Source organism: Rhinoderma darwinii, chromosome 5 (genome assembly GCF_050947455.1).
Source record: "Rhinoderma darwinii isolate aRhiDar2 chromosome 5, aRhiDar2.hap1, whole genome shotgun sequence".
Taxonomy (NCBI): Eukaryota; Metazoa; Chordata; class Amphibia; order Anura; family Rhinodermatidae; genus Rhinoderma; species Rhinoderma darwinii.
The window spans coordinates 287,245,344-287,270,442 of NC_134691.1; the positions used below are offsets into that span (position 1 = coordinate 287,245,344).

A 25,099-nucleotide genomic window follows, 5' to 3' on the forward strand; every position below is an offset into this window, starting at 1 on the left:
GGCAGTCGTCTAAAACCACTTACATAACTTGCACTTAAAGAGAACCTTTCCCCCCCCAAACATGTGCAGCATGTAATGGGGAGGGCTGCACAAACCCTGGGGCACTTTACATTTTTATTTAAATATCGATGCCGTTATATTTGGCGCACAATATTTAAATAACCCCCTCAACTCGTCAAGGGGGCATGTAATGTCGCTGGGACACTGTCCGATCAGCTACGGACAGCGCCTCAGCAAGAGCTTGAGAGAGAGGGGAGCATGTGCGTGCAGCGGCTCTGTCTTCAGCTCTCGGCAGACAAGGACAAGGCTGATTTCTCGCGAGAGAGCAGTTTGCCGAGAGCTGAGGAGTGGAGCGGTGTGCACGCTTTCACTCAAACTGCGTGCGCACACGCTCTCCTTTCTCCTGCTTTTGCTGTGGTACTGTCCGTAGCTGATTGGACAGAGTCACAGCGATTGTTACACACCTCGTTGACGGTTCAGGGGTTTAATTAAATATCGGGCACGACTTGTTTTTATTCTGTACCAGTAAGGAGAAACCAAATTTTAATTTTTTTTTATTTTGTTCGTCGCATTTTACACGATTAAATAAACACCTTTTTAAAAGAATGTTTTCGTGTCATTGCATTCAAAGACATAACTATTATCGTGTGTGTGTATTTATGTGATATATATATATATATATATATATACACACACACACACACACACACACACACACACACACTACCATTCAAAAGTTTGGGGTCACCCAGACAATTTTGTGTTTTCCATGAAAACTGACACTTAAATTTATCAAATGAGTTGCAAAATGACTAGAAAATATAGTCCGGACATTGACAAGGTTAGAAATAATGATTTTTATTTGAAATAATAATTTTCTCCTTCAAACTTTGCTTGAATGCTCCATTTGCAGCAATTACAGCATTGCAGACCTTTGGCATTCTAGCTGTCAATTTGCTGAGGTAATCGGGAGAAACTTCACCCCATGCTTCCAGAAGCCCCTCCCACAAGTTGGATTGGCTTGATGGGCACTTCTTGCGTACCATACGGTCAAGCTGCTCCCACAACACCTCTATGGGGTTGAGATCTGGTGACTGCGCTGGCCACTCCATTACAGATAGAATACCAGCTGCCTGCTTCTTCCCTAAATAGTTCTTGCATAATTTGGAGGTGTGCTTTGGGTCATTGTCCTGTTGTAGGATGAAATTGGCTCCAATCAAGCGCTGTCCACAGGGTATGGCATGGCATTGCAAAATGGAGTGATAGCCTTCCTTATTCCAAATCCCTTTTACCCTGTACAAATCTCCCACTTTACTAGCACCAAAGCAACCCCAGACCATCACATTACCTCCACCATGCTTGACAGATGGCGTCAGGCACTCTTCCAGCATCTTTTCAGTTGTTCTGCGTCTCACAAATGTTCTTTTGTGTGATCCAAATACCTCAAACTTTGATTCGTCCTTTTCATAACACTTTTTTCCAATCTTCCTCTGTCCGATGTCTGTGCTTTTGCCCATATTAATCTTATTATGGCTTTTTCTTTGCCACTCTGCCCTGAAGGCCAGCATCCCGGAGTCGCCTCTTCACTGTAGACGTTGACACTGGCGTTTTGCGGGTACTATTTAATGAAGCTGCCAGTTGAGGACCTGTGAGGCGTCTATTTCTCAAACTAGAGACTCTAATGTACTTGTCTTGTTGCTCAGTTGTGCAGCGGGGCCTCCCACTTCTCTTTCTACTCTGGTTAGAGCCTGTTTGTGCTGTCCTCTGAAGGGAGTAGTACACACCGTTGTAGGAAATCTTCCGTTTCTTGGCAATTTCTCGCATGGAATAGCCTTTATTTCTAAGAACAAGAATAGACTGTCGAGTTTCACATGAAAGCTCTCTTTTTCTAGCCATTTTGAGAGTTTAATCGAACCCACAAATGTAATTCTCCAGATCCTCAACTAGCTCAAAGGAAGGTCAGTTTTATAGCTCCTCTAAACAGCAAAACTGTTTATAGCAGTGCTAACATAATTGCACAAGGGTTTTCAAGTGTTTTCTAATCATCCATTAGCCTTCTAACACAGTTAGCAAACACAATATACCATTAGAACACTGGAGTGATGGTTGCTGGAAATGGGCCTCTATACACCTATGTAGATATTGCATTAAAAACCAGACGTTTGCAGCTAGAATAGTCATTTAGCACATTAACAATGTATAGAGTGTATTTCTGATTAATTTAACGTTATCTTCATTGAAAAAAACTGCTTTTCTTTAAAAAATAAGGACATTTTTAAGTGACTCAACTTTTGAACGGGTGTGTGTGTGTGTGTGTGTGTGTGTGTGTATATATATATATATATATATATATATAAACAAAAAATATAAAGTGGCTTCTATGAAGTTTGCATCTTAAAATAAAAAGTATAAGAGGTTTTTATGCATTTTTACACGTATGTAAATATGCTACTAAGCAGATTACACTGAATGTGTAAGGTTTCTACTTTAATAACATATATGGGTATAGGTGTATAGTATGACGTTTTGTAATTGATATGGCAGTGAAGGCGTTAAACAATAAAGGTATCCTTTTCCAGATTTTATATTTTTTTCATTAAGAATTATTTTTGATAAAGACGGACCGTATATTTACCCTAATGAATAGTGAATAAACCTGCATCCCAACGCAACTCTCTTCTTGAAGGGTGATAAGTTAATTGGTTCCTTCCATGCCTTTAAAGCTGTGTTCTGTGCTTATATTTCTGGGCGTACAGTTACGCCTCATGCACACGACCGTTGTGCCGCTCGGGCCGTTTTTGACGGCATTTGAGTGGCACCCAATAGTCTTCACGGACCCATTCACTTTAGCGGATGAATCGGGTCCGTGACAAATTATCAGTGTCTCCGATACGAGGAAAGATAGGACATGTTCTATCTTTCCTTGGATCACTGACGGGACTCGTGTGCATGAGGCTTTAAGGCCCTTTTACAACGGCCAATTATTGTGCAAAGGAGAGTTCACAGAATGCTTGTACCCGATCATTGCCCTGTGTAACTGCTGATTGCATCGTTTAATATGCCGGAACTATTATCGTTGTCAGCTACACGTCTCCCTGTGTAAACTGAGACGTACTGCCAAAATTATAGAAATGTATGGCGACAAGCGATTGGAGTAACGAGTGCTCATCCCCATACGTAGCACCTTGTGAAAGGAGCAAGCGAGTGCCGATCAACGAGCTGTTTCGTTGATTGGCCCTCGTTTACATGACCCACATCGGGCCGTGTAATATCACCTTTACTTATACTCTAACTTTCGTGTGTATTTCTAGAGTAGTGTTTCTTAACTGGAACAGTGTGCTATTACAATTACCATAATGAATAGTTGTATGATTTTGAACCTTTTAGGTTGGAACTGGTTTCAGCTTCACAAGAGATGGCCGAGGATATGCAGTGAATCAGGATGATGTTGGCAGAGATTTGTACAGGTATGGTTTTTGTAATCGTTCAAAGATCTAGATCGATCAATGGATAAACCCTATATAAAAGCGGATCTGTCATAAAAATATGCTGTCCTATTTAAGCATAGGATATTATGATAGGCTTGACCAGCTACTGTAGCACATGGTACAAAAAAAATACAGTGCCATTTGGATTATAGCCATGAAGAATTAATACAATAGACTCCTATTTGAGTCCGCTATATTCAGGAGCCGATTGGTCTACCACCCCCTCACCAATGGTTCGACTTTTTAATCCTGAGCGGACTGGGTTAAATTTTTTGTTTGATCTTTAATTTCTTTTCTTTACATGTGCCGTTAGTGTAATAGCTAGTTAGACCTGTTCTAAAAATATGCTGACCTTAAATGCCAAAGACTAAACCTATGCTTTTCAAACAGAGAAGTACACTAGGCGGCTACTGCCACTGGGCCATGTTCTGATGTCTGTAACGTAGCTTTGTGCAGAAGTCGCAAATTTGACGTAAGAAATAGGATTGGATACTTTCTGGACAGTAGCGAAACTTTTCCTAAATAATAGAACTCTGGGAAATGTATACCTGTTCTGTCCTGATGGGTTCCAAACCTTGGCACGAAATATGCCTCTCTTGGACCCTCTCATGGAATCGGCTGCTTCACTTAATGAGGTGGATTTAAAAAAAAAATAATAATAATAATTTCTTATGAATGTGGCAGTTATGGGTGTCACTTTGTATAGGAGTAATAAAGTATGGGCTAGACGGTACTAGGGATTGTTTTTATTATGTCCTGAAAATTTCTAATATTCCTTTTTAGTGCACTCACTCAATTTTTCCAGATCTTCCCAGAATATCAAAAAAATGAGTTTTACGCAACAGGAGAAGTGAGTATTTCTTTAAAGAATTAAAAGCATACAGTAACAGGTTAGACCGTCCATATCTATTGGTACAACGTGTAAATCACCAATAGAGGATGCTGTATAAGAAATTTTAAGGCCAACTCTACCGTGTGTGTGTGTGTGTGTGTGTGTGTGTGTGTGTGTGTGTGTGTATATGTATATATATCTATCTCAAAAGATAGGCGCAGCAATGTGTCGATAGCCAGAAAAGGTTGGTGCTAGCTTCAAATATCAAGGAGTGACGTGCTCCTCATACATATATCCAAGAAAAGAGACTGGAAGCAGCACTCGGCAAAAAAATGTGAATTTATTCACCCAACACAGCAACGTTTCACTTCCTCCATGGAGGAAGTGAAACGTTGCTCTGTTGGGTGAATAAATGCACATTTTTTTTGCTGAGTTCTACTTCCAGTCTCTCTTCTTGGATATATATATATATATATATATATATATATATATATATATATTAGAATAAATTGACAACTGGACGTTAGCATTCCCCTACACAATCTGACATTGTCCAATCCGTGCTAACATTTCAGACTGTGGAGGGCCATACCCTATTGATGAAAAGAATGTTAACGCCCAGCTGTCAATCTATTCATACAGTACATTTCCACGAGGAATAAGGCGCTCTTCACACAATGTCTTTGCATCTTGTTTAAAGGTACTGTGTTGTTTTGGTTCTTTTTAATTTGTTTTTTTAAGATTAGAATAAAAGGTACCATTAAAAGAGGATGCCTACCCTCTTGCCAGGACAGACAAGTGGAGCTTGCATCAAGTTTGTGTCCGGTTGCATACTGGTTTTTATGTTAGATTTGCTTAACAAAATAAAAACCTGAACTAGTGGATGGAGCCTAACTGCAGTCATGTCATCTATACTGCACTCAGATAGTGATAGGAGAGCAGGATTCTCCTTTTTTATAGATATATATATCTCCGCACCAGAATGGAGGACATTATACAGCAGTGATGAGCACTGTAGCTGAGAATCCGGCATTGAGGTGAGCTAAAACCCTTAGGCCTTATTTACACGCGCGTGTGCGTTTTGCGCACGCAAAAAACGCGGCGTTTTGCGTGCGCAAAATGCACTTAACAGCTGCATGTCATCCGTGTATGATGCGCGGCTGCGTGATTTTCGCGCCGCCACCATCATTATGACACTCCGTTTGGATGTTTGTAAACAGAAAAGCACATGGTGCTTTTCTGTTTACATTCAGAGTTTGACAGCTGTTGCGCGAATCACGCAGTTCGCACGGAAGTTTTCAATGGGTTTTCAATGACTTCAATGGGTGCGTGATGCGCGAAAAACGTTGAAATATAGAACATGTCGTGAGTTTTACGCAGCGCACTCACGCTGCGCAAAACCCACGGACTTTCTGCACTGCCCCAAAGAGTAATATAGGTGCGTAAGACACACGTGAAAGCAACGCGCGTTGCAATCGCGTATATTACGCTCGTGTAAATGATGCCTTAGGCTGGGTTCACACACCCTATTTACGGACGTAATTCGGGCGTTTTAGCCTCGAATTACGTCCGAAAATACGGCTCCAATGCGCCGGCAAACATCTGCCCATTCATTTGAATGGGCTTTACGATGTTCTGTGCCGACGGTCAAAGAAGTACCTGTCACTTCTTGAGTTCTAATTGGAGCCATTTTCCATTGACTCCATGGAAAAACAGCTCCAATTACGTCCGTAATGGACACACCGAAAAGCGCCTGCACATGCCATTACGTCTGAAAATTCGGTGCTGTTTTCTCCTGAAATCTGCTCCGTAATTTCAGCCGTAATGGTCGCTGCCGTGTGAACATAACCTTACCAGGAAGCTGCAGGATATTGGTCTCACCCTGCCTCTTTCTCACTCTGTTTCGGCTTCCCCTCTACATAGACTTTTTCTAGGCAACTATAACCTGATTGCTTAACCCCTTCCCGACATTTGTTGTACGGATACGTCATGGAAAGCTACCACATTTTGCCGTATCATACGACAAATGGTGGACACCAGTTTAGAAGCTTAGTTGGTGCCACCATCCCCCGTTGTCCGCTGTATGTTAGCTTGACAACCTGATGTAATGGCGGGGAGCGAATTTAGCTCCGATCCACGCCATTAACACCTTAAATGCAGCGGTCAAAAACGATCACTACTTTTAAGGGGTTTAGAGCTCATCTCTTGTGTTTCACAATTCTTGTGAAATACTTTGAGGGGTGCAGTTTTTAAAATGGGGAGACTTATGGGGATTTGTATTGTATAGGCCCTTCAAAGCCACTTCACAACTGAACTGGTCCCTGTAAAAATAGCCTTTTGAAATTTTCTTGAAAATGTGATCAATTTCTGCTAAAGTTTTAAGCTTTGTAACGTCCTTGAAAAATAAAAGGATGTTCAAAAAACAATGCCAATCTTAAGTAGACATGGGAAATGTTAACTAGTAACTATTTTATGTGTTTTATTACGATCTGTCTTACAAGCAGATACATTTAAACTTCGAAAAATGCTAATTTTTGCAGTTTTTCGCTAAATTTTGCTGTTTTTCACAATTAAATACTGAATGTATCAACCAAATTTTGAAAGCATTCCAAAGTTATTGCCACAAAGTGACAATGTCAGATATGAAAAATAAGGCTCTGTCATGAAGGTCAAAAGTGGCCACAGCGAGAAGGGGTTAATGAGCTAATAATTCATCTTGTCTTGAGGAGACAGATTTAGCAGTAATATCTGAGTCAGTGAGCAGTTGGAGGGGGGGGGGGTAGAAAAGGTGCTAGATAAGTGGAGAGGCTTTTTTCTCTAATAAGATATATTACAACGTTTCTTATAGTCACTCATACTATTGATTTATGCAGTTTGTTGAAAAGTTAGGGACCATTTAAAGGACATCTGTCAGCAGTTTTGAGGCCTCTAAACTGCTGACAGAGTGATATAGTGGAAGGCATTGTAATGATGCCTTGGGTCAAGAAACCAGCATTTAATTCACCCGACGCCGCGATCGCAAGTTCAACTCTGCTCTGAGTGACGGCTCGAATGGCCAATCGGACCGCTAGAGCAGTCGCTCCGAGCATAGGGGAGGAGCTGGCAGCGTTCTCTGAGAAGAGCCAAGGAGCACTTGCACATCCACTGCCCGCCTCAGTGGCACTTGTGCCAGGGAAATTAAATGTTGGATTCTCAATCATGCATCTTTGATGACTGAGACAAAAGGTAACGTTCTAGTGCCCTCCCATTCCCCTATATTGTGCTGTCTGCATTTATGAGGCCTCAAAATTGGTGACCGATTCCCTTATAAAGGAACAATACAAGCTACTGGTCTAGATTGCCAGAGGACTTGCCTAAATTTTGCTGAAAGATTACAAATGCAAGGATACTGGGATTTCCTTACAACTTATCATATTTGTTTAATATTCTACATTGGTCTTTGTGGAGCAAGATCTGTCCTTGTTTAACCCTGTAATGTGGCTGAGTTATGTTTGTACACTGTGGGGCAGTGTGCTCTTATGTACTCCTACATTGAGGTTCTTCGAATGGAGCGACTTGCTTAATGAAACGGATTAAAATGCTGCTGTGAAGATTGTACATAGAATAAGGTCCTTCCTATTGTGAATTCTAAGAATAGAAGTCAATTTGGAGCTCCAAAGCCATAAAAAGACACAATGCCTCAAGTTTAGTACTTTTATACAGTTTACCTAACTCCATGGAAACTTGGAGATCTCTTGTAGAAGAGGTTGGGTATGTATTATAAAGTTCATAGCCTGTAATACGGCAGAAAAATTAGCACAAAGTGTTTTTATGCTGTAATGGTGGCCAGTTTGTTTAAGAATATTTCTTACTAATCGTATAAGAGGTAGTTCACACACCGTTTCTTGGCGCTGAAATCACGTCTAAATTAGAGCCAAGAACGCCCAAAATTACCCCCCCCCCCCCCAATGATTTCAATGGGAGGCAAAGGCGTTTTTTTTTTTTGTAATTTTTCTCGACCTGCCTTCATCTATTTATTTTTGGTCATCTAGTATGTCACAATGAGGCAGATTTATAATTACTGTAGTGATGGCAGTTTTAAAAAAGAAATTAATATGGCTTTTGGGCAACTTCTTTTTTTTTTTAACATGTATTTAGTGAAGAATTTTGAAGCAACGTGCGTCTTCGATCAGACAACCCCTTTTTCCTATCAAGGTATATAGAGGTAATGGAGGGGTTTCCTACTTGGTACCGACTTTTTTTTTTTTTTCTTTTAGCAGAGTTAAACGCTTTTTTGCATGTAGGGGTTCCAACAAAGGCCTTCTGTCGTAAGCTAATCACCATAGATTACTGTTCAATAAGATGGGGTCTTGAAAAGTGAACAACACCTTTTTTTTTAAATTTCGTATAATACATTAGAATTCCCGGTAAATATATTGTGACCGTGCACCTCATCTTGTTTTCTTTTAACCATGAGATGACGGAGTCTGCCACACGTGTTTGACGTTCTTCACCAAAATTGAAACCAGTTGTTGCATTTTGCTGAATGGAGGAAATGAATGTTTTACCTCTTGTTGCCCAGAGCTCTTGTCAAGATGAAGCAATTGAATGATGACCGGGCTCTCTATGCCAGCATGAAAAGGATTGCTGATTTTAAATGATGAGCCTACAATTATGCTAAAAATACAGTTAATGATGTTAAACCTTTTTCAACTGTGGTCTTGGCTAACTTTGTACCACAATTACCCCCCCCCCCCACCCCCATCCATGAGAAGCACTTCACCAATACTTAGAGGTCATTCACATCCCCTAAAGCTACTCAGGGCACCAGGCATAACCATGGTGGAGATTTAAAAATCGCAATGCTTTGGCCTAAATTGTGCCAAAAACTGTTGTGTCAAATGTATGTGCTTTTAGATACTTCAACATCTCACTCAACCGATTTCGAAAGTGTCTAGAAAAGGGGGGAAAAAAAAGTAATAAATTGCACCAGCTTTATTAATGGTGCTTCCTCCTTTTGGCGCAAAAATTGGTGTAAAGTATGCCAGTAAAAAGGTGGTATAAGGAAGAGAAGGGTCTCCTATATATGTCTAGCAAGATGCACCAGATTTACCATGTATCGTGCGCCGCTGCAATTTAATTTGGTGCAGTGTCTGTCAGGCCTACAGTTTTTATCAGGTCTAACTTTAGGTCCGTAATAATAACTCTCCAGACGTTTTCCTTTTTAAGTATTACCTATTAAGTTGTTGATTGAAATACATATTGCATTCAAATATTCCCTTGTATAAACATGTGAAACAAGTGTAATGATCCTTACTAGTTAACCCCTTAATGAAGAGTGACAAATATATTCTTCACGAGCAGGTGCTAGTTCCCGTATAGTGATAGACATATCAGTCACTGGGATCTCCTGGGTCCTGCAGTGTACCCACAAGATCATCAGGATCGCGCCTCTGATACACCGCTGCCAAGATTACTCCAAGCCCTTGGTTGCCGCGGTCAACAGCATGGCATCTAAGGTGTTTGCTAGAGGGAAGAGACTCCCTCTGTCAGACCATAGGTACCCTACGATCGTGTTGCTGATGGGTTACCAAAGCAGCTGGGGGCTTAAAGAGGCTCTGTCACCAGATTTTGCAACCCCTATCTCCTATTGCAGCAGATGGGCGCTGCAATGTAGATAAGAGTAACGTTGTTTTTTTTTTGTTTTTTTTTTGTTTTTTTTTAAAAACAAGCTTTTTTGGCCAAGTTATGACCATTTTTAGATTTATGCAAATGAGGCTTTCTAAAGTACAACTGGGCGTGTATTGTGTATGTACATCTGGGCGTTTTTACTTCTTTTACTAGCTGGGCGTTGTGACTAGAAGTGTATGATGCTGACGAATCAGCATCATCCACTTCTCTTCGTTAACACCCAGCTTCTGACAGTGCACAGACACACAGCGTGTCCTCGCGAGATCACACTGTGACGTCACTTCCTGCCCCAGGTCCTGCATCGTGTCGGACGAGCGAGGACACATCGGCACCAGGTGATAGAGGCTACATCGACTTACCTGCAAACGCCGATGCTGCTGCAGAATCAAATGTAGCCTCTGGTGCCGATGTGCCCTCGCTCGTCCGACACGATGCAGGACCTGGGGCAGGAAGTGAGTGACGTCTCAGCGTGATCTCTCGAACACGCTGTGTGTCTGTGCACTGCCAGAAGCTGGGTGTTAACGAAGAGAAGTGGATGATGCTGATTCGTCAGCATCATACACTTCTATTCATAACGCCCAGCTAGTAAAAGTAAAAACGCCCAGATGTACATACACAATACACGCCCACTTGTACATAACTTTAAACATGCCCAGTTGTACTTTAGAAAGCCTCATTTGCATAAATATAAAAATGGTCATAACTTGGCCAAAAATGCTCATTTAAAAAAAACAAAACAACAAAAACATTACTCTTCTCTATATTGCAGCGCCGATCTGCTGCAATAGGAGATAGGGGTTGCAAAATCTGGTGACAGAGCCTCTTTAACAAAGACCACTAGGTCTGCCATTGGTATCTGCCTAGTAGGCCATGCCAGAGACTCTTGGAATGAGAGGATGAAAAAATAAATAGAAAAAAAAAATAGGTTTAGTTATTAAGGGGTTAAACAAAAATCTCCAATAAGGAAAGATACCAAAAAAAATAATAAACAAATGACTGGGATAAATAGACCGTGTACCTAGAAGCCATAAACTGCATGGTAACATTTGTGTGGAGGCATTTAATATCTCCGGCACTCTTGTGTTCTCTGTATCCCCGGGCTTGTCTTGGTACATAGTTTTATTGCATTGTAAAGGAAGCTTTAACTGTCACAGCAGGAGGGGATCGTCATTGTTTAGTGGCAGCAAGTGATTAAAAGAAGAATAACAACTTGGTTACATGGTCAAACTAGTGGTGGTTAAGTTCAATTTCAATGTTCATTCCCACTGGAGTGCAATGTTTATGGCCTGAGCGTGTGAATAAGTCTACCCACGTGAAGAAGACTAGAGAAAAGCAATCTATGCTGGCATCTTATGCTTCATATTAAAAACTACCCTGCAAGTAATACTACTTTACTATTATCAGCTTTTCAGTTTATGCCAGCTATCCACTAAGCTGGGCACTTATTTTTGGTAAGATTTCCAGTGTCCATTGTTATGCAGTTATTACATTTAAAAAAATATTATATATATATATTCTAAAACCTAAACTGTAGGTACAAAGGCAAAAATACTACATCCTCGATTATACTTTGTTCGAAGACTGTGACAAGCACAGGCTACATAGTGACTGCTGTATTTGTGTTGGAGAGTCTGGGAAAGCTGGGTGGCTGTAATGGCAGTTTTACATATTGGGTTAGTTTCAAACCAGCTGCTTATTTTGGTATTTAAGGGGTAACTAAGCATTCAACAAACTTCTGACATGTCATAGTGACGTGTCAGAAGTTTTGATTGGTGGGAGTCCGAGCACTGTCTCCCCCACCAATTGCTAAAACTAAGCTGCAGAAGTGCTCGTGTGAGCTATCGGCAGCTTTGTTTCTGTTCGGCTTTTTCCAGAAATCTATGTAGTGGTGTACAGACTCGATAGAAAGTCTATGGGCCCGTACTCCGATACATCGGCTTTCCGGAAAAAGCCAAACAAACTAAGTGGCTCCGTGCTCACATCAGCACTTCTGCAGCTTCGTTTTAGCGTTTGGTGGGGGTCCGAGCAATGAGACCCCCACCAATCAAAACTTCTAACATGTCACTATGACATGTCAGAAGTTTGAACGTTTAGTTACCCTTTTAAGAGTCTGTAGTATGTAGCACCTTGGCCCCTGCCCCACAGTTCAACTGAACCGAAGTTCGGTCAACATAGAACTCTATAGTGATCTAAGTTTGATTCAGTAGAACAGCAAAGTGTCCAGTGTAACACCTGTAATACAGGCACTAATATGTGGCCATATTATGCCCGTGTGAAACCAGTCTTAAGAAAAACCTGTCACCACTTCTGACATGTCTATTTTAGTAAATACTTGTATTCCCCATGGAATTACAAATCTGAAACATATATTTTCTTAGAACTCTGTTCTGTGCCGTTCCATTGTCCTTCCTCCTGGAAATTTATGAATAAATTCCGAAACTGGGTGTTACTAGTTGGGGGTGTGTCCCTACATACACTGACCCTTTCCCATCGGTGCTGGCAGGGTGAGACCTTGTAGGGACACACCTGTTGACAAGGGAAACGGTAACCAGTTGTCAATTTATTCATAAATTTCCAGGTGGAATAACCGTTCTAAGAATGTGTTGTAGAATTGTCATTTCATGGGGAATACATATAATTATTAAAGACATTTCAAGAGAGGTGACCGGTTCTCTCTGTGAACATGCAAGCTGTATCCTTGTGCCTTTTATTGTCTCCTCAGCTTGTTGTAAGCCGAAATTTGTCCTGTAATTGTTACCTTTTGCCTATGTTCCTAATGCTCATCAAGTATTTTTTTTATTTTTCTTTTTTCTCCAGTCCTATGCTGGGAAGTATGTTCCTGCTATCGGCTATTATATCCACACTCACAACCCAACCGCTAAGGTTAAAATCAACTTCAAGGGAATTGCCATTGGAGACGGGCTCTGTGATCCTGAAGTGGTAGGGCATTTTAATTCAATTTTCTATCCTTTTGATCTACAAAAGGAGGTGGAATTCCTTTCTTCCCTTGCATACTGTTTTGATAAAGTATTCACGTTCCCTTAAGACTTATGATCTGAAACATTTGTTAACAATGCATTACTAAGTAAGTTGCTGTATCACGTTTAGTCTAGAAAGGATTTAACATTTCTTATTGCTTTAACTGATTAGGATTAAACACAAACCACACGGCAGAGGGAATATGTTATTCTAATGACTGTTGTGTGTATATTAAACAGATGTTGGGTGGCTATGCTGACTTCATGTACCAAACCGGCATGGTGGACGAAAACCAGAAGGACTATGTCCAGCAGCAGAGCGACCTAGCAATAAAATATATCCAAGAGCAGAAATGGATTGATGCTTTTGACGTATGTATTGGCACCATCATGTCGGTAATGTATAGAAAGTGTCCCTTCACATAAGATCACATTAACTTTTGGTACTGGTTATTAGTTTTTCCAGTTTTTTTTAAGGTTAATGTAGAGATTACTTTTTTTCCATGGAGCCTTATTTGTCCTTCAACTTTCCTCATATCCCGACATATCCTGAGATCTGTGGTGCGAGAACCAGCTTTGCAAAAAAAAAAGATTTTGGGATACGCATGCACATAAAGCATAAACATCTCATGACCTTTTGTGGCAATCAAGTGGTTATGATGTGAATTGCAGCCTGTCAAGAGTTTTGATTGCATATCGTGAGATTATATTGAATTTGTTTCATGAGACATTGGAGGTCTTAACCAAATTCAATTAAAGGGTGGACACATCTAAGAATTCTAGATTTCATCTCGCATTTATTATTCCTTTTTATTTGCTCTACTTCACTCTTCTCACATATACCAACAAGCAACAATTTAGTTGGAAGTATACTGATTTAACAAATTTTGGAGAGTAGATTAAACCAACCGGAAAAATTCAAAATCATTGCAATTATTTTTTTGCTTTGATTGGAACCCAAAAAGTGGCGCTGTCCATGATGGTGGAGTTTACCAACAAGTGAATATATGCTACGTCTTTTACCAGTTGCCTGCCAGTGTTAGAGGAGTAGCTCGGTTTACTTATATCTACATCTGATTGGCAATGTAAGATTAAAGTGTAGGTTTATCAAAGCTTACAATTGCATAGTAATTCTTTAACCCCTAGATGCACCACGACGCAACTGTACATCCTGGTGGCCAGTGTCTTAGCGCACCAGGATGTACAGTTACTGCGCGGTTCCCGATGCACACTGTCGGTGATGGGGTGAACCGTGAGGCCAGCTGTCCACGGTTGCCGATCAGTGGCTCATCGCCGCTGACTTTGTCAATTAACCCCTTAAATGCGGCAATCGATTGTGATCGCCACATTTAGGGGGTTTGTAGCACATCGGCAGCCCCCATGCAATTGTGGGGGTTGCCTATGCCAGACAACGGCCTCCGGGTATGCCATGTATGGAAGCCTATAGGGACCAGCCTCTGGCTGGTTTTCATAGGCTTACTGTCAGAATGACTGTGATGTCACAATGTCATCACATAGGTAGTGTGATGTATTCGAACAGTGATCAGTGCTGCAGGTAAAAAAAAAAAAAAAAGTTAATAAAACATATTTTTACACTTTTTGAAAAACTTTTTTTTCCCTAGAATTCTTGTATTATAGGGAAAAAATTAAAACTTAAAAAAAAAAAAAGTACACATTTGATATCACCACGTTCGTAATGACCCAATCTATAAAACTGTCATTTTTCCTGTACAGTGGAAAAATAAACGAAAACCAATGCCAGAATTACTATTTTTTTTTTGGTCACCACCCCTCCCAAAATATAGAATAAAAAGTGATCAAAATGTAGCATGTATCCCAAAATAGTACCAATAAAATCTACAACCTGTCCCGCAAAAAACAAGCCCTTACACCGCTTTTTTTGACTGAAAAATAAGTTATGGCTCTCAGAATATGGTGACACAGAAAATAAATTATATTATCAAGAAGTGATTTTATTGTGCAAACGCTGCTAAACATAAACTATATACAGAATATATATAGAATAAAGTAAAACCGTCATTTATAGCGCATTATGAACGCCTTAAGAAATAAAGAATTTAACATGCCAAAATCACTTTTTTTATTTTTTTTGTTCACCTCAGCTCTAAATAAAATGGTACCAATAAAAACGACCGCTTCTCCCGCCAAAAATAAGCCCTCACACTGCTGAATCGACTAAAAAAATTAAAGTTATGGCTCTCAGAATGTGTTAATACAAAACAAGGTTTTTTTTATTTTTTTTAACATAGTTTTTTCTTTGTAAAAGTAGTAAAATATAAAAAAAAAACGATATACATTTGGTATCCCGGTAATCATATTGAGATGCAAAATAACGTTAAGTTTTTTTGTTTTTTTTTACCACATGGTAAAAGCGGTAAACGAAAACCCAAAAAAACCATGGAGGAATCGCAGTTTTTTTCCAATTTCACCCCACAAAGAATTTTATTTTCAGTTTCCCTGTACATTATATGGTACTTTTTTAAATCGTGTCAATAGAAACTACAACTCTTCCCACAAAAAATAAGCCCTCACACCACTTTATTGATGGAAAAATAAAAAAGTTATGGCATTTGGAAGGCAGGGAGTGAGAAACTAAAATGGAAAAGCAAAAAAGGATCCGTCCTGAAAAGGCTAATTCATTTCTAATAAATAAAAATTATAATTACCACATGTGGGGTATTGTCGTACTCTAGAGTAATTGCTTTACAAATGTTGGGCGGTTTTTTCTCCTTTATCCCTTGTGATAATGAAAAAATGCAACATTTTAGTGGATAAAGATGTTGATATTCATTTTCACGGCCTAATTCTACTAAAATGCTAGCTATACTCTTTTGGGTCAGTGTTTGTGGTCTTTCCACTGTTATGGTCCCTCCAGTGCATTGCAAATGTGACCTGGCACTGAAAACCATTCCAGCAAAATATGCGCTCCAAAATCCAAATGGCACTCCTTCCCTTCTGAGCCCTGATGTGGGTCCAAACAGCAGTTTATTACCACATATGTGGTATTTCTATAATCGGGAGAAGATGCTTTACAAATGTTGGGGTGCATTTTCTTCTTTATTCCTTGTAAATATTACAAATTTCTATATTTTTTCAGAAAAAAAGTAGACTTTCATTTTCACAGACTAACTCCAACAAATATAGCAAAATACCTGTGGGGTCAATATGCTAACTATACCCCTAGATAAATTCTTTGAGGGGTGTAGTTTCCAAAATGGGGTCACTTTTGGGGGTTTCTACTGTTTTTGCACCACAAGACCTCTTCAAACCTGACATGGTGCCTAAAATATAATCTCTAAAAAAAAAAATAGTCGCTAAAATTCTCTAGGTGCTCCTTTTGTTTCTGAGGCCGGTGCTTCAGTCCATTATCACACTAGAGCCACATGTAGGATATTTCTATAAACTGCAGAATCTGGGCAATAAATATTGAGTTGCATTTCTCTGGTGAAACCCTCTGGGTTACAGAAAATACCCTCTACTTTGCTTTATTTCCTGTGAAACACCTAAAGGGGTAAGGAACTTTCTGAATGCTGTTTTGAATACCTTGAGGGTACAGTTTTTAACCCCTTCAGGACTGAGCCTATTTTGGACTTCAGGACGAAGCCGATTTTTCAAATCCGACGTGTCACTTTATGTGGTAATAACTCTGGAATGCTTTTACCTATCCAAGCGATTCTGAGATTGTTTTCTCGTGAAATATTGTACTTTGTTAGTGAAAACATTTGGTTGATAAATTCAATATTTATTTGTAAAAAAAACACCAAGATTTGGAGAAAATTTGCAAAAATTAGCATTTTTCTAAATTAAGATGTATCTGCTTGTAAAACAGATAGTAATACCACACAAAATAGTTACTAGTTAACATTTCCCATATGTCTACTTTAGTTTGGCATTGTTTTTTGAACATTCTTTTATTTTTCTAGGACGTTACAAGACTTAGAACTTTAGCAGCGATTTTCTCATATTTTCAAGCAAATTTCAAAAGGCGATTTTTACAAGGACCAGTTCAGTTCTGAAGTGGCTTTGAGGGCCTTATATATTAGAAAGTCCCCATAAATCACCCCATTTTGAAAACTGCACCCCTCAAAGTATTCAAAACAGCATTCAGAAAGTGTATTAACCCTTTAGGCGCTTCACAGGAATTAACCCCTTCCCGCTCCTTGACGTACTATTACGTCATGGCAGCTGTATCGTTCGCGCTCCATGCCGTAATAGTACGTCTCGGGAGTAACGGCCGTTTCGGCCGTCCTCCCGACACATACAGGAGCTGTGACGCTGCTGTCTTGTTCAGCAGCTGTCACAGCTCCTACAGCGGGGACCGATCGCTGTGTCCCCGCTGATTAACCCCTTAAAAGCCGCGTTCTATAGAGATCGCGGCTTTTTAGGGGTTAAGCTGCCATCGCCGGCCTGCTACGCGATAGCGGCCGGCGATGGTGACTATGGCAACCGGACACCAAACAATGGCGTCCGGCTATGCCATAGACGGAAGCCTAGTGGGTCCTGACAACGTCAGGACCCACTATGCTTGCTGTCAGTGAGTAGCTGACAGTTCTAATACACTGCACTACGCATGTAGTGCAGTGTATTAGAATAGCGATCAGAGCCTCCAGCCCTCATGTCCCCTAGTGGGACAAAGTAATAAAGTAAAAAAAAAGTTAAAAAAAGTTGTGTAAAAATAAGAAAATAAAAGTATTAAAAGTAAAAATCCCCCCTTTTCCCTGATCAGTCCTTTATTATTAATAAAAATATATAAACAAACAAATAAACTATACATAATTGGTATCGCCGCGTCCGTAACGGCCTGAACTACAAAATTATTTCATTATTTATCCCGCACGGTGAACGCCGTAAAATAAAATAATAATAAACCGAACCACAATCACAATTCTTTGGTCACTTCACCTCCCAAAAAATGGAATAAAAAGAGATCAAAAAGTCGCATGTACCGAAAAATGGTCCTGATCGAAACTACAGTTCGTTACGCAAAAAATAAGTCCTCGCACGGCTTTATTGATTGAAAAATAAAAACGTTATGGCTCTTAGAATAAGGTAACACAAAAAGTGAATGATTGTTTACAAAACGTATTTTATTGTGCAAACGCCATAAGACATAAAAAAAAACTATAAACATCTGGTATCGCCCCGCAGAATAAAGTGAATATGTCATTTATAGCGCACGAACGCTGTAAAAAAAAACGAAAAAAAAAACAATAGTAGAATTGCTGTTTTTTAGTCACCACGCCACCTAAAAATAGAATAAAAACTGATCAAAAAGCCGCATGCACCCCAAGAAAACTACAATGGATTCCTCAAGGGGTCTAGTTTCCAAATTGGGGTCACTTTTGGGGGGTTCCCAATGTTTTGGCACCACAAGACCTCTTCAAACCGGACATGGTGCCTAATAAAAAAGAGGCCTCAAAATCCACTGGGTGCTCCTTTGCTTCGGAGGCCGGTGCTTCAGTCCATTACCGCCCGAGGGCCACATGTGGGATATTTCTCAAAACTGCAGAATCTGGGCAATACGTATTAAGTTGCGTTTCTGTGATAAATCCTTTTGTGTTATAAAAAAAATGGTATAAAGAGGATTTTCTGACAAAAAAAAAAATGTAAATTTCACCTCTACTTTGCTCTAAATTTTTGTGAAACACCTAAAGGGTTCATAAACTTTCTACATGCTGTTGTGGATACTTTGAGGGGTCTAGTTTCTAAAATGGGGTATTTCATAGGGGTTTCTAATATATGGGCCCCTCAAAGCAACTTCAGAACTGAACTGGAACCTAAAAAAATAAATAAATGAGGCAATACTTCGCTTCTTACATTATACTGATAATGAGCCGTGCCCACCCCGAGATTACCCCAGTTTTGACCGTTTGTCTAAACGGAGACCCCTATTAGACCGTTCCAGTGCCCGGTTTTCCCAAGCATACACCCCCGAGAAGTGTATTTCTATTGATGAGTCCCTGGTACATTTTAAAGGGAGGGTTCAATTCCGCGAGTACCTGCCGGGTAAGAGGGCAAGGTATGGCGTGAAGATGTATAAGCTGTGAGAGTGCATCAGGGTATACCTACAGGTTTAGGATATATGAAGGAAAGGCCACCCCCAAACCAGACTGCATCCTGGACTACAATAGGTACATGGGAGGGATGGACTTGTAAGATCAAGTCCTGAAGCCCTACAGTGCCATGCGGTGTGGTATAAGAAGCTGGCCGGGAACATCATATAGATGGCTTTGTACAATGCGTACGTGCTACGTCGATGTGCAGGCCAGACGCGAACTTTCCTGGAATTTCAAGAGGTGATTATCAAGAACCTAATCTTTAGGGACCAAGAAGGGGGGGCACCCAGTACTTCTGGAAGCGGGGCCACACGCATCGTACCAGGGCGGCAACACTTTCCAGGAGAAGTTCCCCAAACTGGCAAGAAGGGAAAAAGTCAAAAGAGGTGCAAAGTCTGCTATAAGAGGGGGATAAGGGAGGACACAATATATCAATGTGACACGTGTCCCGAATAACCAGAGCTCTGTATGAAAGTGTTTTAAAATTTATCATACATCCCTTGGTTTATAATTTACCCCAATTTTACTTACCCTGATGCACTCCGCACAGCTTATCCCCCCTCGTCTTTCCCCTCTGGGCCCTGCTGTGTGTCCAGGCAGCTGATAACAGCCACATGTAGGGTATTGCCATACCCGGGAGAACCCACATTACAGTTTATGGGGTGTAGGTCTCCGGTCAAAATGGTCACTACACCTCTAGATGAATGCCTTAAGGGTGTAGTTTTTAAAACGGGGTCACTTCTTGCGGGTTTCAACTGTACTGGTACCTCAGGGGCTTCTGCATACATGACTTCGCACTAGAAAATCCCGAGTAGGCCAAATGGTGGTCCTTTCCTTCTGAGCCCTCCCATGGGCCCAAACGGCAGTTTATCACAATAAATGGGGTATTGCGGCACTCAGAACAAATTGCGCAACAGAATGGGGTATTTTGTTTCTTGTGAAAATAAGAAATTTTCAGCCAAAACTACATATTATTTGACAAAAATAATTTTGTTTTCATTCCCAGCCCAATTCAAATAAGTTCTGTGAAGAAACTATGGGGTCTAAATGGTCACATTACCCATAAATGAATTCCTTGAGGGGTGTAGTTTCCAAAATGGGGTCACTTCTGGTGGGTTTCCATTGCTTTGATACCTCTGGGGCTCTGCAAATGCGACATGGCACACGAAAACCAAACCAGCAAAATCTGTACTCCAAAGAACACACAGCGCTCCTTCCCTTCTGAGGCCTCCCATGGGCCCAAACGGCAGTTTATTGCCACAAATGGGGTATTGATGCACTCAGGAGAAATTGGGCAACAAAATTGAGTATTTTGTTCCCTGTGAAAATAAGAAATTTTGGTAAAAAATTACATCTTATTGGAAAAAATGAAATTTTTTTAATGTCACAGCCCAATTGAAATAGGTGCTGTGAAAAAACTGTGCGGTCAAAATGCTAACAACAACCATAAATGAATTCCTTGAGGGGTGTAGTTTCCAAAATGGGGTCACTTTTGGTGGGTTTCCATTGCTTTGATACCTCTGAGGCTCTGCAAATGCGACATGGCACCCGAAAACCAATCCAACAAAATCTGGACTCCAACAAACATATAGCGCTCTTTTCCTTCTGAGCCCTCCCATGGGCCCAAACGGCAGTTTATCACCACAAATGGGGTACTGCCACACTAAGGACAAATTGGGCAACAAAATGGGGTATTTTGTTCCCTGTGAAAATAAGAAATTTTGATCACAAATGACATTTTATTGGAAAAAATTACATTTTTTTCATTTCAGAGCCCAATTCAAATACGTGCTGTGAAAAAAATGTGCGGTCAAAATGGTAACAACAACCCTAAATGAATTCCTTGAGGGGTGTAGTTTACAAAATGGGGTCACTATTGGGGGATTCCTACTGTTTTGGCACCTCAACACCTCTTCAAACCTGGCATGCTGCCTAAAATATATTCTAATAAAAAAGAGGACTCAAAATGCACTAGGTGCTTCTTTGCTTCTAGGGCTTGTCTTTTAGTCCACGAGCGCAGTAGGGCCACATGTGGGACATTTCTAAAAACTGCAGAATCTGGAAAATACATATTTAGTAGTGTTTCTCTGGTAAAACCTTCTGTGTTACAGAAAAAAAAATGAATAAAATTGAAATTCAGCAAGAAAAATGAAATTTGCAAATTTCACCTCCACTTTGCTTTAATTCCTGTGAAATGCCTGAAGGGTTAAAAAACTTTATAACTGCTGTTTTGAATACTTTGAGGGGTCTAGTTTTTAAAATGGGGTGTTTTATCAGGGTTTCTAATACATAGGCCCCACAAAGCCACTTCAGAACTCAAGAGGTACCTTAAAAAAAAGGCTTTTGAAATTTTCTTAAAAATATGAGAAATTGCTGTTTATGTTCTAAGCCTTGTAACGTCCAAGAAAAATAAAAGAATGTTCAAAAAACGATGCCAATCTAAAGTAGACATATGGGAAATGTGAACTAGTAACTATTTTGGGTGGTATAACCGTCTGTTTTACAAGCAGATGCATTTAAATTCTGAAAAATGCAATTTTTTCAAAATTTTCTCTAAATTTTGCAATTTTTCACCAATAAACACTGAATATATCGACCAAATTTTACCACGAACATGAAGCCCAATGTGTCACGAGAAAACAATCTCAGAATCGCTTGGGTAGGTTTAAGCATTCCGACGTTATTACCACATAAAGTGAAATATGTCAGATTTGAAAAATGGGCTCTGAGCCTTAAGGCCAAAACTAGGCTGCGTCCTTAAGGGGTTAAAGCAAAGTAGAGGTGAGTTACAAATTAAATTTTTTTTTTTTTTTTTTTTTTACAAAATTCATTTGTAATACATTTTTTTTTTTTCTATACCACAAAAGGTTTTACCCGAGAAATGTAACTTATTATATATTGCCCAGATTCTGCAGTTTTTATAAATACCCCACATGTGGCCCTAGTGTCCTAATTTACTGAAATACAGGCCTCAGAAGCAAAGGAGCACCTAGTGGATTTTGGGGCCTCCTTTTTTTTTTAGCATATATTTTAGGTACCATGTCAGGTTTGAAGAGGTCTTGTGGGGCCAAAGCAATAAAGACCCCCAAAAGTGACCGTTTTGGAAACTACAACCCTCAGGGAATTTATCTAGGGGTATAATTAGCATTTTGAACCCACAGTTTTTTTCTAAATTTATTTGAATTATTTTTTGAAGATTAAAATCTACTTTTTTCTGAAAAAACGTAGAAATTTTTTATTTTTTCAAGGAATAAAAGAGAAAAAACACCCCAACATATGTAAAGCAATTTCTCCTGATTATAGCAATACCCCATATGTGGTAACAAGCTGCTGTTTGGACCCACAGCAGGACTCAGAAGGGAAGGGGCACCATTTGGATTTTGAAATTCTGATTTTGCTGGAATAGTTTTCAGTGCCATGTCGCGTTTGAAATGCACTGGAGGGAACAAAATAGTGGAAACTCCCGGAAAGTGACCCCATTTTGGAAACTACACTCATCAAGGAATTTTTCTAAGGGTAAAGTTAGCATTTTGACCCCACGGTTGTTTTGCTGAATTCTTTGGAATTATTCTGTAAAGGCAAAAATCGACTTTGTTTCTGAAAAAAGGTAGCCATTTTTAATTTTTACAAGGAAAAAGAGAATAAGCACCCCAACATTTGTAAAACAATTTCTTCTGATTACGGAAATATGCCATATGTGCTAATAAACTGCTGTTTGGACCCACAACAGGGCTTAGAAGGGAAGGAGCGCTATTTGGCTTTTGGAGCTCAAAATTAGCTGAAATGGTTTTTGGGTGCCATGTCGCATTTGCAAAGCCCCTGAGAGGCCAAAACAGTGGAAACCCCGCAAAAGTGGAAATTACACCACTTAAAGAATCTATCTAGGGATATAGTGGGCATTTAGATCCCACAAGTCTTTTCAGGATTTATTAGAATTAGGCCTCATGCACACGACCGTAGTGTTTTTCTGGTCCGCAAATTCCAGGACCGTGTTCCGTGAAATGTCCTCCGCAGTTCATCCGTATGTAATCCGCAGTTCATCTGTATGTAATCCGCAAAATGCGGATAAAAAAAAAAAGCCTAGGTAAAACAGGATGACAACAGAACTCATTCACGGTCGTCGCCTAGCAACACTTCCGCAAACTGCGGTTGACACACGGAGGTGTACCCTCATTTTCCACGGGCCCATTGACTTCTATGGGTATGTCCGCATCGAATTTGCGGGCCGTAATAAGACATGTCCTAAGTTTGTGCAGCACGGATTTGCGGACATGCGGGGACCCGTGAAAACACGGATAGTGTGTATGGGCCCATAGAAATGAATGGGTCCGCAATTCTCCCGTGGATTTTCAGGGCAATTGCGGACGCAAAAACACGTTCGTGTGCATGGGGCCTAAGGCCGTGAATATGAATATCAACATTTCTTCCACTAAAATGTTGAATTTTTTTCAATTTCACAAAGTATAAAGGGGAAAAAAGCTGCCCAACATTTGTAAAGCAATTTCTCCCGAGTACGGCAATACCCCACATGTGGTCATAAATGGTTTTTCATTAGAAAGTAATTAACCCTTTCTGGACTGATTAATTTTTTTTCTTTTCCTTTTTAGTTTTTTCCTCCCTGCGTTCCAAGAGCCACAACTTTTTTATTTTTCAGTCAATAGAGCGGAGTGAGGGCTTATTTATTGAGGGACGAGCGTTCGTTTTTATTGGTACCGTTTTTTGGTACATACAACTTTTTGAGCACTTTTTATTAAATTTTTAGGTAGAGCCAAGGTGACCAAAAAAACTGCGATTTTGCAGTTTTAAATTCTTTATTTTTCACGTGAGACGCTCCATACATCACCCCCCCCCCCACTAAGACATGCTATGTTGTGGTGCGCGAAGGGGTTAATGCGCAGCGCATGGTTCGGAGTGAAAATTAAAATTTTCCACTCCTATGCCATTTTAGTGCACTATATGTTATGCCCAGTTTGTGCCACTGAAGACAAATACCTCATAAAATATTAACCGGATTCTCCCGGGTATGGCGATGCCATATCTGTGGACGTAAACTGGTGTTTAGGCACGCTGCAGGGCTCAGAAGGGAGGGACGCCATTTGGCTTTTGGGGCGCAGATGTAGCTTGGTAGTTGTTCTGTTTGGGGTTTTACTGGTGTTTCAGTTTATAATGTGGGGGCATATGTTATCTGTGCAGGGTACATCAGGGTATAATAAGAGGGTATAATAATGCAGTAAATAATAATCCACAGATATGTGGCCGGTATCGCACTTATAAATTGCGCCCGATCTTATCCGCCATACTCTGGGAGCCAGAACTTTTTTTTTTTTCACCACCGGAGCTGTGTGAGGGTTTATCCGTTGCGGGACAATCTGAAGGTTTTCATTGGTACCATTTTGGGGTACCAGAAATTTTTTTTGATAACGTTTTATTCCATTTTTTGGCAAGCACGGTGACAAAAAACATTGTCAGAATTGATGGTTTTTGATTCTTTTTTTTTTTTTTTTTTATGGCCGTCACCCTAGGATATAAATGACCATTTTACTTTATTCTGTGGGTCGATACGATTACGGCGATACCAGATGTATATAATTTTTTTATGTTTTGCAGCGTTTGTGCAATAAAATCACTTATTTGTAAAATAAATAATTTTTTGTGTCACCGTATTCTGAGAGCGATAACTTTTTTATTTTACAGTCAAAAAAGCGGTATAAGGGCTTGTTTTTTGCGGGACGGGATGTAGTTTGTATTGGTACCATTTTGGCGTACATGCGACTTTTTGATCACTTTTTATTGTATATTTTGGGAGGGGTGGTAACCAAAAAATTGTGATTCGGGCATTCGGTAATAATGAGGCTACCTGCTGGCGAGTGAAAACTCCCTGATTTATACTGATGAAAAAATTGTTCTGTGTAAACTGGCCTTAAAGGGGTTGTCCCCTTTTTTTTGTCTCCCTCTAAAGAAAAATAAAAAAATGGTATAGCCCACAGATGTGTCCATAAAAAAGCACCCATAGTATAACTTAAAGAGGCTCTGTCATCGGATTATAATTTGACT

General features: G+C 40.0%; 1 protein-coding gene across 4 annotated transcripts in view; it reads left to right on the forward strand.

Annotated features, from left to right (window-relative positions):
* CPVL (carboxypeptidase vitellogenic like) overlaps window positions 1–25,099 on the forward strand; it is a 100,789-nt gene that overhangs the window by 25,707 nt on the left and 49,983 nt on the right. For all 4 annotated transcript variants that reach the window (XM_075827250.1, XM_075827252.1, XM_075827249.1 and 1 more), the window contains exons 6-9: window positions 3,388–3,467; window positions 4,272–4,338; window positions 12,808–12,930; window positions 13,209–13,340. In XM_075827250.1, the coding sequence (XP_075683365.1) occupies window positions 3,388–3,467; window positions 4,272–4,338; window positions 12,808–12,930; window positions 13,209–13,340 (402 nt within the window). The remainder of the gene's footprint in view (window positions 1–3,387; window positions 3,468–4,271; window positions 4,339–12,807; window positions 12,931–13,208; window positions 13,341–25,099) is intronic.